General features: G+C 33.8%; 1 protein-coding gene across 1 annotated transcript in view; it reads left to right on the plus strand.

The window, feature by feature from the left end:
• LOC150081128 (adenosine 5'-monophosphoramidase HINT3-like) overlaps window positions 1-14,787 on the plus strand; it is a 156,116-nt gene that overhangs the window by 70,123 nt on the left and 71,206 nt on the right. Inside the window, exon 3 of the mRNA XM_090381095.1 lies at window positions 11,575-11,641. Within this exon, the coding sequence (XP_090237221.1) occupies window positions 11,575-11,641 (67 nt within the window). The remainder of the gene's footprint in view (window positions 1-11,574; window positions 11,642-14,787) is intronic.

Below are 14,787 nucleotides of genomic sequence, written 5' to 3' on the forward strand. Positions count from 1 at the left end.
CGATGTTCATCATAACCTCAAAAGTCATCAATCATACTGCATGATGGAAGAGATGGGGAAGGGTTGATCGGAACTTAGCTCTAGAGACTAAACATGGGTTCCACCACTTCAAGCCTCCAATGAGCAAAGTGGTGTAATTGCACCGGTTGATGAGAGTCATCTACCACCTAGTACTGGCCGGTAACATAGAGGGGCGGCATTCCTCTATGTGGTGTGGGTGCTACACCTCGACCCCTCCTTACGTGGTTCACACCTGAGTAGTCACCCACCATGTACTTCTGCATGGAGGTTATACCCAGGATTACCAAAAGACCCACCATTGTGAAGGTGCACGCAGAGGATTTGGCTGTCACAGACTGTCCGGACTTTGCCGAAATTGGGTCCACTTGACTTGAGTGTCACCCGAATATCAGTTCCATCAGCATTTTAGACTCCCAGGTAGCAATACAGCTTGTCTAGCATATCTGAGAGAATGTCTTTGACAACCTCAAGGATTCAGGAATTGTATCTCCTTCCTTCTCCAACTTATCACCGAACCCTCAATCTAGAAAAAAAATCACAAAAGATGTTTTATTTTATGTGAAAACATCCTTGGCTTGGAAGAGGTTAAATGGTTTTAGGAATGAAAAGAATTCGAAGACATTTAACATTTTAAAACATTTATTTTTTTTCAAAATTTCATCAATTTGAGGTTGCAATATATGTTCAATAGGCAAATTAGAAATATGATAGCTAATAAACTTATTGAAATCCATTTGTAGAATAATATGATGTCACAATCAAAAATAACTGCATTGTTTAAGAATGCAGCTTCGCATTGTTGGTTTCTTAAACAATAGCTGTACATTTCATTTTAGATCCAAAGTTATGAATGATGTAACGTTTTATTCTCAGGCCCGCTACTTACTCTACCAAATCAATGTTAGTGACTGATATAAGGGATAAGCCAGTTCAACATTAGAGGGACTGATGTAAGTGTATGTCTCATTTTCGTTATCAATCAGTTTTACTTCAGTTCAAAAATTAAGTAGGTGCCACCAAAGATGTTTTCACATAAAAAAAAAAAAAAAAAAAACAAAATCAACCTCCTTTTGGCGTGAACTCCAGTATTCAAAATGAGAGTAGCCGGAGTTGAAGTCACCTACAATCCAGAATTGACCAGCTGGAGAGGTTTTTCTGTCATTGTCCATTCATCTATGTATGCACAACAGCAGAATATCTTCCTACAGCTGTGAACACATGTGATCTTATAATCTTGTTGAATTTCAACCATGCATGATTGGAAGCAGACCCTACACCAGTTGTTTTCAACCGGGATGCCATGACACCTTAGAGTGCCGCAACAACATTCCAGGGGTGCCATGTAATTTGGGTTTAAGTTACTTAAACTTTTTTTTTTTTTATTTATATATTTATTTCATTATAAAAAGGTGTATGGTATCATTTTAATTTCGTGGTGATATATAATTGATGTTTATTTAATACCTCTATATAAAGAATAAAATTTTAAAATGCCCCTTTACTTAATGTCTAAACGTATGAAAGGGTTGGTTTATGCATGGCATTATCATTAGCAAAGGCACACGAAAAAAACAAGCTTATATAGCATCAGCCAAAAAAAAAAAAAAAAAAAAAAAAATCTCTTATTTCACCCATCTACTTGCTCCAAATGTTTGTCAAGTTCTGCCTTAAAGCTATTTAAGCTATCAACTTCTATAACGACAGATGGAAGTTTGTTCCAGCAATCAACCACCGCTGGCTAAAGGCAAACTTCCACACATCTATCCTACAACCGTCTTTCCTCAATTTGAATTTATGCCCTCTCAGGCGATTATTCTGAGCAAGAGGAAGAATCCCATCAGCATTGATCATGCTCAAACCATTCACGGCTTTATACACCTCAATCAGATCACCTCGCAGGTGCCTAGTCTCTAGACACTGTAATTTGCAAAACAAAGCCTTCCTTTGTTTTGTTATTATTATTAATAGCCATATTAAACCACCACTTTGCTTATTGGAGGCTTGAAGTGGTGAAACCCATGTTTAGTCTCTAGAGCAAAGTTTCCGGCATCCCCCTCTCCCCATACTTCTCCTTCAACCCATGCACGGTACTAAGTACTATAGGTTTTGATACCTTTTGTGTTTGAGGTTTTCATAAAAAAAAAAAAAAAAAAATTAATATATTATTAATAGCCATACAGTGCAAGGAAACCTGAAGCTTATGCTGCACCAGCCAAAAAAAAAAAAAAAAAAATTCCGAGTTACTCTGAGAGAGAGAAGTAGAAGGGAATCACCAAGACAGAGAAGAATGATGATATTCCATTCACTAATCTTGTTGCCCTTCTCGTTCCAACAGCTCTACATCCTTCTTAAATGAGGCCTCCAGACCTGAATACAGTACTCAAGGTGTGGCCTGACCATTGCCTTATACAAGGGGATAATCACCTCCTTATCCCTGCTAGAAAAATTCCTGTATATCATTGACAAGACACCATGAGCTACTCTTGCAAACCATCTGCGCTGCTCAGAAAACTTCATATCTGTCTGCACAATTACCCCCAGGTCCTTTTCATTCTCTACCACTGTCAGTATAGTATCACAGAGTTGATACTTTACTGTGGGGTTACTGCTTCCCATATGGGTGCTGCCTTTCCATCACAGCAAGTTGCCAAGGTTGCACTGCTTTCAGTAAGTAATTCTTCTCCACCGGTGAATATTTACTTATTCAAAGCAGTGCAATACCTTGGTAAATCTGTTGTGAAGGTGATCACAAATCACAATATGAGATACAAATAAACGATGCATTCATGCTACCTGGGTAGCAGAAATGATGGAAGTGCAATACCCATGCATAAACCTCAAGAATAAAATTATATATATATACAGGTAGTTCTTGACTTTACAAGTTAATTCGTCCCTTTACAAGTTAATCCGTGCTCTTAAAGTGGAAATTTATTTCCCATAGACATAACGTTAAAAATAGGGGTTATGTTATCAACAATGAAATTAGTTAGCTAATTAGTTTATGTTTAAATGATTGATTTAGCCAAAGAAATTAAAACCGAGCCTGTAAAATCAAGCAAATTATAATAATAAAGAAATTATTTTTGACTTACAAATGTTAAAGTATGTTAATTCTTCATCATCATCATAGATCAAATGCACTCTTTGATCACTCATTTGCTCAGCACTCTTTGGTTTGTTGCATAAGGAGTCGACTTCTTCAGAAATGCTTCAAGAGGCTCTTGTTTCCAAGATAATCTTCTATTTTCTTTATAAATTTCAATAGATGCATAAACATTTTTTAACAAAACACACAAATTGCAACTAACAATATTTGCGCGGAGTAACAAGTTTACAAAGCTTAAAAAAAAGGAACAAAGAGAAGATTCTGAAAATTTATTTATGTTTTTTATACGATTGAAGATTTCAGTAAAGGGCAAACACATTTCACCATAATAACATAAAAACCCACACAATTACAGATATCGGTATTTTCACAAATGCAATAACATCGAGTTTACTACCCATTTATAATTTCTTGCAGTAACAGAAAGCCCAATAAATCGGAAAGTGCAAATTGTTTTTATTGTTTCATGGTAGTGTACTCGAGAAATGTGTTTTAGAAAAATATCACAGAGCCGTTCAAAATTGGTTCTTATAATGGAACACATGATAACGATGAAAGTGTAGTGCATTTTAATGATTTGATTTGTTTAACTAATACAATTTACAAACCACACTCATGATCTTTTATACAGCCTTAAGGTCACGCTCGTGACCTTAAAACTGACATTTTAGAGAGATAAATAGCTTAGTTATACAGTGAAAATTTCAACTTCTGAGATCTTGAAACGAATTACCAAAAAAAACAATGTGTTATTGAGTTCACATTACAATATTTTAATGATACGATGGTATCTCTGGAACTGATTAATATCGTAAAGCGGGGTACACTGTATTGTATAGCTGCGCACGTTGGAATGCAGTATTTATGAATGCTTAACATTCATTTTTTGCATTGCTTATTCATTAATGTTCATATTGTTGATAGTTGAAAAAAAAAAAAAAACTCGTAAAGCGAGGACTGCCTATATATAATGATTAAAAAATAAAAAACAAATAAAAATGCCAGCAGCATGGCAAGACAGAAGAGCGAAAATTGTGAAATTATACGTAAGGATCAAACCAACAGGGAGGGAAGAGAATAAAATTATTGCAGCAGAAACTCTGGAAGATAATTTAGAAAGTCTAAATACAAAGATAATGAAATATAATCAATTAAATTTTGAATAACCAATTAAATTAAATTTAACGGCGCCCCCTCTGACGGGCACCAGATCCAAATTTATGTGAAATATCACGAGCAGAAATGTGAACAACTACAATAAAATAAAATAAAACAAAAACAGACTGACCATTAGTTGTTCATACAGACCGAACATGTAGTTATTCACATCTCTGCTCGTATTATTTCACATAAATTTGGACCTGGTGCCCGTCAGAGGGGACGTCGTTAAATTTCATTTAATTGGCTATTCAAAATTTAATTGATTATATTTTATTATCTTTGTATTTAGACTTTCTAAATTATCTTCGAGAGTTTCTGCTGCAATAATTTTATTCTCTTCCTCCCTGTTGGTTTGATCGTTACATATAATTTCACAATTTTCGCTCTTCTGTCTTGCCATGCTGCTGGCATTTTTATTTATTTTTTTAATTTTTAATCATTATTCTCACTTAAGTTTATATCTCAAGTGTCATGTAGAGGAAAATGCTTTTTGCTGCCTCTGATGTATGCTTTACCCCTTTTTTTTTATGTAAGATTCAGTTTTCAATTATTTCAAACATTATTCAAATATAAGTAGTTATTTATATATATTATAAAAAAGATAAATCAATCAAATAATGCCATTCAGGAATTCAAAAAAATGCAAAGGATTTAAAAAAAAAAAAAAAAAATGTTATCACTTTTTACCCACAATCCAGATGACTTAAACTGGGGCCAACCACCCAGACTGAAGGCAAAAAATGACAAAGAAGTTCTCTGTTTCTGTAATGATCAATATATGCTAAGTAATTTAAATCTAAACCAAATATAGTAATTAAAAATGGTTAAGAAATTTTAGAATCCAAAGTAAGAAAATAATAAATAAATTATAAATGTAAGCATATATTAATCATCGTTGACCCGACAGAAAACGTAATTTAATGATTAAAATAAGATTAAATATATAATACATACTACATATCTACCGTATCCAGGGGGCGCCTCCATAGCCAGGTGGGAAGGAGCAGTGTGCGTAGCACATGCTTCTTGATTAGACTGGGGTTCGAGCCCGTCACCAACAAATACGGAAAGGTCAGGAAATGACCACCGCATATCCCGGAGCAATATGGCCTTAGTTGCTAATGCTCCTAAAAACTAAACAACAACAACAACAACAACACAGTATCCAGGACATAATGTAATAACGATAATAAAATAATATGTGGTGCCCCCTATGTGATGGATATGGTAATAATAAATAAAAATAAATAATTAATTAATTAATTAACCAATCAAATTTAAGTTAACGCAAAGAGAAACATGCAGATAGTAAGAAGAAAATAGTATGTATTATATATTTAATCTTATTTTAATCATTAAATTATGTTCTCTGTCGGGTCAACGATGATTAATATATGCTTACATTTATAATTTACTTATATTTTCTTACTTTTGATTCTAAAATTTCTTAACCATTTTTAATTACTATATTTGGTTTAGATTTAAATTACTTAGCATATATTGATCATTACAGAAACAGAGAACTTCTTGTAATTTTTTGCCTTCAGTCTGGGTGGTTGGCCCCAGTTGAAGCCATCTGGATTGTGGGTAAAAAGCGATATCATTTTTTTTTTTAAAATCCTTTGCATTTTCTTAAATTCCTGAATGGTATTATTTGATTGATTTACTTTTTCTATTATTATCTTCTAAATTTTATACACATTATGGTTGTAATGCATGATATAAATATATATAAATACTGATATATATATATATATATATATATATATATATATATAATAATAATAATACTACGGATAATATAAAAAATCCAACAATAATACCATCAGGGACCTAAGACAACGCAAAAAAAAAAAAATATTATCGCTTTTTACCGACAATCTAGATGACGTCAACTGGGGCCAACCACCCAGAATGAAGGCAAAAAACGACAAGGTTCTCTGTTTCTGTGATGATCAATATCACAGAATTACTTAGCAATATATGCTAAGTAATTTAAATCTAAACCAGTATAGGCCGAAAATAAATCGAATATAAAGATGATAATAAAAATTTAGAAATATTAGAAACTAAGGTAAGAAATATATATATATATATATAGGTAAAATATAAATATAAGCATATATTAATCATCGTTGACCCGACAGAGAACGTAATTTAATGATTTAAATAAGATTAAATATATAATAAATATATAATACATACTACATATTGACCGTATCTAGGACATAATCTAATAGTCGTCAAAATAATATGTGGTGCCCCCTATGTGATGGATACGGTAAAAATAAATAAATAATTAAATTAAATTAACGCATAGAGAAACATGCAGATAGTAAGAAGAAAAACTAAAGGAGTAGGAATAATAGAACCTGAACTCCACAAAGACGAAAAATAGTGGTATAGATAAGAAATAGTTTCTCCTACGTCCTCGGATTGCCCTAATAATTTCGGAGAAATAAAAATAAAGAGTGTAGGACAGTTTAAAGACATTACAAGATATAAGTTGTGGCTCGGGTATGCCCGGGATCGCAAACCCGTTCCTATAGTAGGACCCTGAGCTGAATTTGCATGTTATCTCAGCGTGAATTTAAGTAAATTTAAATGAATTTAACTATATATTTAAAAAAAAAAAAAATGATACACTGTAATTTGCAAGCCGGTGGGTACAAGTTTTCTACGCCGTAAGACACCAAGAATGCAAAGTGTATCCTATTTACATATATACATGGCACTAAATATACGATTATATTGAAAATTACACTACAACAATAAAACAATAGGTTCAGAAAACAAATTTTTGAAATTAATAATGTTTATCGCTTTCTTGAAATGATATTTCAGGTAAGCGATAGGAAAATTATTATTGATCAACTTGCCGTACAACTAATATTTATAGGATCCGTGTCCCACATTTTGAATAAATTTATGAAGTCTCCTAGATGTTCTCGGTTGCTATTATATGTGTTAGATTTACTATATTTCCTATTGCGATTATATTTACGGAGTTTGGCAATTTGAAACATATTATAAACGCAAATATCTTTTAAAATTATTCGTCAAATATTTTTGATTAAATTTATTATTTAGACCGTATGGATATAGTGTTTTATATTGTAACATGCTAATATCTTCTTGCAATAATCTATCATTTGCGTTATTAATTACGTTAAGTATTGAAATGAAATGATAGCTTTATATTTATTTATTTATTTTTATTACCTTTGCCTAACTTTTATATTACATTATATAATTAGTGGCAGTAGTGGGTTGTATGCTAAATAAGCAGCGCCTGTGCCGCCATCTATTCTTTTCTTTCTCTTATATAAGCTGGTTAAGCTTACATTATGTCAGTGGTGTGGCTTTGATCTAGAGTGTTGTTTGTTTTATAGATTATTTCTCGCTGCATAAGGACCACCGCCATGCAAATCCTCTGCATTGGTTGATCTATCGGAGAATGGGGGGATGGTTTGGTTCTTCGATATTTCCGCCTTTGCGATGATTTGTATGACGATTGAAATGCAGCGATTCCATGACCATTATTGGCCTCGTGGTCCTCTGTCGATATGGGGCATGATGGTCAGTCTATCATTTGGATATTTTAATTTTTTGTAGTTTCTTTAACCCCCTTTTTGGTGATATTTCACGTCTTTTGGAACTGGTACCTTCTGGGGAGGAACCGCTAAATTATTTATAATTGGCATTATTTTAAAATTACATCGTTTTTATTAATTGGGTTTAATGACTAAATTATACAGGGGATTATCGACTACTTTTTTGTCTTATTACCCTTACCTTCCCTTCCCTGTTTATTTATTTTATATTATTTTACGTTGTTTCGCTCTACCTTTTTGCCGTACTACTGGCTGATGTTTTTATTTTATTTTAAATATCAGATTTATTTTAATTATCAGATATAATTAGGCTTCATGTGGAGGATTTGCATTTGCTGCCTCTAATGATAGCTTTATATTTATTTATTTATTTTTATTACCTTTGCCTAACTTTTATATTACATTATTTATATATATATATAATTCAATTAATCCAAAATTAAATAAAGAGATAAAAATTAATCAAAATATATATTAAAAATAATAAAAACTATATATATTAAAATAAATAAGAAAAAATAGTAGAAAAACTAACAATGGCAGCAGAAAAGCAAATCAGTGGCAGCAGAAAAGCACAATCCACTACATATTGCTTATAATAAGCTAAAATAGGATATTTGCCAGCAGCATGGCAAACAAGTAGAGTGAAAAATAACTCAACCATATAAAATAACAAAAATAACAATAACAGAAAAATATATAGGGGGGGATAAAGAAGAAGAGGGTAGTGTTGAAGCAACATTCCTAAAATAATTTTGAAAATTAAGCCAATTAAAATAAATTTAGCAGGAGTCCCCTTGATGGCACCCATTTTCAAATTATGTGAAATCTCACTAAGGTGGAAACGTAGACTAATATTACATGACCAAATAAATTGAAAATAATAATAAATTAAATGATTTATTATTATTTCGATCTCGGTTTCACCGGGACTGACCATTATGCCCCATCTCAACAAAGGACCACGAGTCCAATAATAGTCAGGGAATCACTGCATTTTAAATGCTAAACAAATCTATGCAACGACGGAATGATACTAAGATCAGACCACCGCTATGCAGATCTATAATAAAACAGTATTATTATTTTTCGCTGCACAAGGACCACCGCTATGCAAATCTATTGCATCAGCGATCTGACATTAGTATCATTCCGTCGTTGCATGGATTTGTGTAGCGTTCGAAATGCAGTGATTCCCTGACTATTATTGGCTTTGTGGTCCTCTGTCAAGATGGGACATAATGGTCAGTCTATTTTATTAATTATTTATTTTCAATTTATTTGGTCATGTAATGTTGTTAGTCTACGTTTCCACCTTAGTGAGATTTCACATAATTTGGAAACGGGTGCCATCAAGGGGGCACCGCTAAATTTCTTTTAATTGGCTTAATTTTCTGAATTATTTTAGGAACATTGTTTCAACACTACCCTCTTCTTCTTAAATCCCCCCCCCCATATATTTTTCTGTTATTGTTATTTTATTTGGTTGAGTTCTTTTTCACTCTACTGGTTTGCCATGCTGCTTGCAAATATCCTATTTTAGCTTATAAGCCCGTCACCACCAAATACGGAGTATGCGGAAAGGTCAAGGAATGACCACCGCATATCCCGGAGCAATATGGCCTTAGTTGCTAATGCTCCTAAAAACCAAATAACAAACAAACAAACAAACAAGCTTATAAGCAACATGTAGTGGATTGTGCTTTTCTGCTGCCACTGATGTTAGCTTTTTGACTATTTTTTGTTATTTATTTTAATATATAGCAGACTCTCGATTTACTGGGATCGGTTTAACCGGGACACTTCAAGACTCCAAATAATAAAAAAATTTAAAAATTTTTTTTAAAAACTCTAAAAAAAATCATAAAACTCAATAACTAGAATAGGTATAAACAGATGTTTTGCAAGTCGTAAATAAGCGACAAGCAGGGCGTTATAAAGTCGTCATCGGGAGATTATTATCTTGCAACCCTTCAATAAAGACAATCACGGCACGCACAAGCGTGATATGGAGTCACAAGCTAAAAAATAGGATTGAAGAAAAGATTTTTAAAATTTATTTAGGTTTTTTTTTTTATAATTAAAATAAGGATGTTTGAAAATGGTCAAACATGAACAAGTATCACGCGGAATTTAGATTGTCAGTGTCAACAGTGAATACAATAATAAAGGAGAAGGACAGAATATGAGAAGTGGTGAAAGGATCGTCGCCAATGAAGTCAACTATAATAACCAAGGCTACGAAATACATATCAGTTTTTACTGTACAATTTCTTCCTTTAATGTTTTCTTTTCGTATGTGCCACTCCAACAACTCACCGCTGTCTCCAGAAAGTTTTTAATTGAACTAATTAAAAATATATAACTATTTTTCTATATATATATAACTAATATATAAAAAAAATATAACTAACTAATTGAAAAATATATAACTATTTTTCTTCATTCTTCTGAAGATATTGTAGTTTTTGTAATTTTGGCATATCACAGATATAGGAGCAATATTTTATTAGTCATTCCGTAGTTACGTAAAGCTTGACTTACGTAAGAAGTCCTGGAACGTATGTCGGGGATTTACCGCATTTTTATATTAACCCGGAAATCGATTATCCGGGATTTTTATTTTACCATCTATCCCGGAAAATCGAGTCTACTGTATATATATATTTTTTATTTTTAATATATATTTGGATTACTTTTTATCTATCTATTTAATTTTGGATTAATTGGATTATATTTACATGGGGGTAGTGTGATGATGTGCTAACACTGTGTTTGTACTACCGTGGGACATAATGGCCAGTCTATTTTATTTCATTTCATTAATTTTCAATTTATTTGGTCACGTAATGTTGTTAGTCCATGTTTCCACCTTAGTGAGATTTCACATAATTTGGAAACGGGTGCCTATGAAGGGGCACCACTAAATTTCTTTTAATTGGCTTAATTTTCTAAATTATTTTAGGAATGTTGCTTCAAAACTACCCTCTTCTTTTCTGTTTTTGTTATTTTTATGCTTTTCTGTTATTGTTATTTTATTTGGTTGAGTTCTTTTTCACTCTACTGGTTTGCCATGGTGCTGGCAAATATATATATACATTTATATATATAAAATTGAGTAGGAGTGTCACAAAATAAAATAAATTACTTAGGAGTGCCATTATTAAAAAAAAAAAGGTCGAAAACCACTGCCGTACACCATTAGAACACATTAGTCCTATGGAAAGGAAGAGAGATGCTTCCAGTTAACAGTATGCCTAGGTCATAGGTCACTGTGTCCCAATTACTTAATGTTATATCTATACCAACTTGTTCTTGTTTATTTAGTTATGTAAAGTTCCACCAAGAACAGTTCGCAAAATGTTACAAGAGAAAGTCTGGATTTCTCTACATCTCTAATGTGAGTAACCTATTTTTGGAAGCTGTCATCACATTAAATTGTTGCTCTAACTACTCACCTGCCAATATAAATAAAACATTTTTTGTAGAAGGGTACCACTTTATTTGTTGCTTGTGTGCAATGCATATGTTATACTCAGATTGATCCTAATATCATTATACACTAATGTGATTATTACTAATTAGCTGTAAAGAAGGCCTGAAAGAAAATAAACAAACAAACAAATTATAAAAACAAACGTTACCTAACTTAGTTTTTCTTTTCTACAGTTCAAAAATTAGCAGAAATTGGAAAGAATCTTTTGAAAACTCAAGATGCTGTTAAAGGTCAGGAGCGGTAAGCTGTTTTATTCTATTTGAAAGTCTACATCTAACAACCATAAAGTAACACATGTTTTACAGTTAGTTTCATGAAACATTTTAAATTTTTGTACACTGTATTAATACATCTGCATGAAGAGAGTTGATTTATGTCTTTAATATTCCCACCACATTTCTCTGGAACAGTTTAGTTACCCATAAGTTCACAGATGTCTGAATGTGCAGGGTGTCTATAAATTATTCACCTGATTATGAAGCTCGATTAAAATTATATTGTAACAGGTATTGTAAAACAGTTTGCTGCAGTTATAAAAGTAATTCAATCAATTTTTTCTTATGCAGTTAGCAGCCTTGATCCTAGCAGGCATTGCAACAGGTAGAGCATTAAATTGTGACAATGCAGGAGAAAGCAATGTGCATTGGGGCTGTGGAATATCAAACCTCCAATGACTGTATAAAAAGATGTTTCAACAAGAATTCCAGAAAGATCCATATGGAACAATCAGTGAGGCAGTGGTTGAAACAGTTTCAAGAAATTGGCAGTATACTACATCAGAAAGGAACAGGAAGGGCTAATGTCTCTGCAGATAAAGTTTTGCAAAGTCAGGAAGTGTTTACCAGAAGTCCTACAAAATCTATCCACCAAACAATCCTGCAGCTGCAAATACCACAATCAATATTGCACAGGGTGGTTCGTAAGAGATTGAAACTTTATTCTTACAAAGTGCAAATCATGCAGGAAATTAAGCCTGGCAACAAACCACAATGAGAGGAATTCGCTAATCATATAGACAAAGATGAGCACTCTTGAAAATGTTCTTTTCAGAAAAGATGCAGCATTAGCATAAGTAGAGGCATGTGATGCAAGAAAGCAAGCTTATACATCAGCCAAAAAAAAAAAAAAAACACTTCCCATTTCACCCATCCATTCGCTCCAAATGTTTGTCTAGTTCTGCCTTGAATTTATTTAAGCAGTCAACTTCTACATCAACAGATGGAAGTTTGTTCCAGCAATCAACCACCCGCTGGCTAAAGGCAAATTTCCACACATCTATTCTACAATTGTCTTTCCAAAATTAGAATTTATGTTCTCTCAGGCAATTAATCTGGGCAAGTGAAAGAGTCTCATCAGTATTGAGCATGCTCAAACCACTCAAGACCTTATACACCTCAATCAGATCACCTCACAGGTGCCTAGTCTCCAGACACTGTACTTTGTAAAACTTAAGCCTTTCTTCATAACAGCAACCATTTGTTCCATTCACTAATCTTGTTTCCCTTCTCTGTACTCGTTCCATCTTCTCTACATCCTTCCTAAAATGTGGCCTCCAGACCTGTATACAGCACTCAAGGTGTGGCCTGACCATTGCCTTATACAAGGGGATAATCACCTCCTTATCCCTGCTAGAAACATTCCTGTATATCATTGACTAGACAGCATGAGCTATTCTTGCAGACCATCTGCACTGCTTGAAATGAAACAGTGTATCAACTGTGTAATAGTAATCATAGCATGTGATGCAAGAAAGCAAGCATATGAGCTTATGTAGCATCAGCCAAAAAAAAAATTTACACAACCATTCCCTCTAAATGTTTGTCCAGTTCTTCTTTAAATTTATTTAACCTATCAACTTCCACGACAGATGAAAGTTTGTTCCAGCAATTAACCACCCACTGGCTAAAGGCAAATTCCCACACATCTATTCTACAGCTGTCTTTCCTCAATTTGAATTTATGCCCCCCTTAGTTTCGTAATCTGAACAAGTGGAAGGAATCCCATCAGAATTCAGCGTGCTCAACCCATTCAAGGACATATATACCTCAATCAGATCACCTCGCAAGTGCCTAGATCCAGCCGCTGCAATTTGCAGAACTTAAGCCTCTCTTGGTAAGAGGATCCCTTCATTCCCGTCACTAATCTTGTTGCCCTTCTCTGTACACGCTCAAGAAAATCTACATCCTTCCTAAAATGAGGCCTCCAGACCTGCAGGCAGTACTCAAGGCGTGGCCTGTCTATTGCCTTATACTGAGTGGTAGAGAATGAAACAATGTATCAACTGTGTAGTACCACATAGCAGCAACATTGCAGCTGCTGCTATGAGAGAATTTTGGCAACAGAAGTGCATAAGGCGTGGACCTATGACTGTTTGTTCAATTGAACACCAGGACATCTTGGTGTTCAAATGAGTATAATAAACAAATGTTCTCTGAACATTTGTTTATTATACTCATCAGAGTCATTAGGCCTATAACACACTCCTAATCTCAATTTTGCTTTCTCAGTGGTTATGTCACAAGAAACTGACTCAACAGTGCACTGTACAACTATGTCAACTGGTTGTACTTCCTTAGATTTTATGTGTTAGCATTAGCATTAGTAGAGGCATTTGATGCAAGAAAGCAAGCTTATGCAGCATCAGCCAAAAAAAAAAAAAAAAAAAAACCCACTTCCACTTCACCCCTCTGTTCGTTCAAAATACCTGTCCAGCTGAGCCTTAAAACTTATTTAGGCTATCAACCTCCACTACAAGGGATGGAAGTCTGTTCCACCAACCAACCACCAGCTCGCTAAAGGCAAATTTCCACACGTCTATCCTACATCTGTCTTTCCTCAATTTGAATTTATGCCCTCTCAGGTGATTATTCTGAGCTAGAGGAAGAATCCCATCAGCATTGAGCATGCTCAAACCATTCAAGGCTTTATACACCTCTATCAGATCACCTCGCTGGTGCCTAGTCTCTAGTCTCCAATTTTGATCTCCCAATGCTTATGTCACACTAAACTGACTCGACACTGCACTGTCCAGCGATATCGACTTGCTTCACTTCCTTGGATTTTATGTGTTTCTTAACTAATAGATAACCCCTCCTCCCTTCCTATCCTGTCTATTCTTCCTGTACACGTTGTACTCCCAAAATTCCAATTTTGTATTCCTTATATCTGTGTGACACTACGTCTCTGATATCCCAACAATATCTGCCTTTAATGTTTTGACCAACACTTCAAATTCCTCAAATTTATTTATCAAACTACTGGCATTGGTGTTCATGCAAGTATACATGCACCTGTTCTTATTTTTAGCTACCCTAACACAGCCCATGTATTTACTTATTTTGTGATGACTCCCCATAGTCTCTGAAATACCCCGCACCTTGTTTTCC

The sequence above is a fragment of the Mastigoproctus giganteus genome, chromosome 9 (assembly GCF_048544385.1).
Source record: "Mastigoproctus giganteus isolate SK-2022 chromosome 9, ASM4854438v1, whole genome shotgun sequence".
Classification (NCBI taxonomy): domain Eukaryota; kingdom Metazoa; phylum Arthropoda; class Arachnida; order Uropygi; family Thelyphonidae; genus Mastigoproctus; species Mastigoproctus giganteus.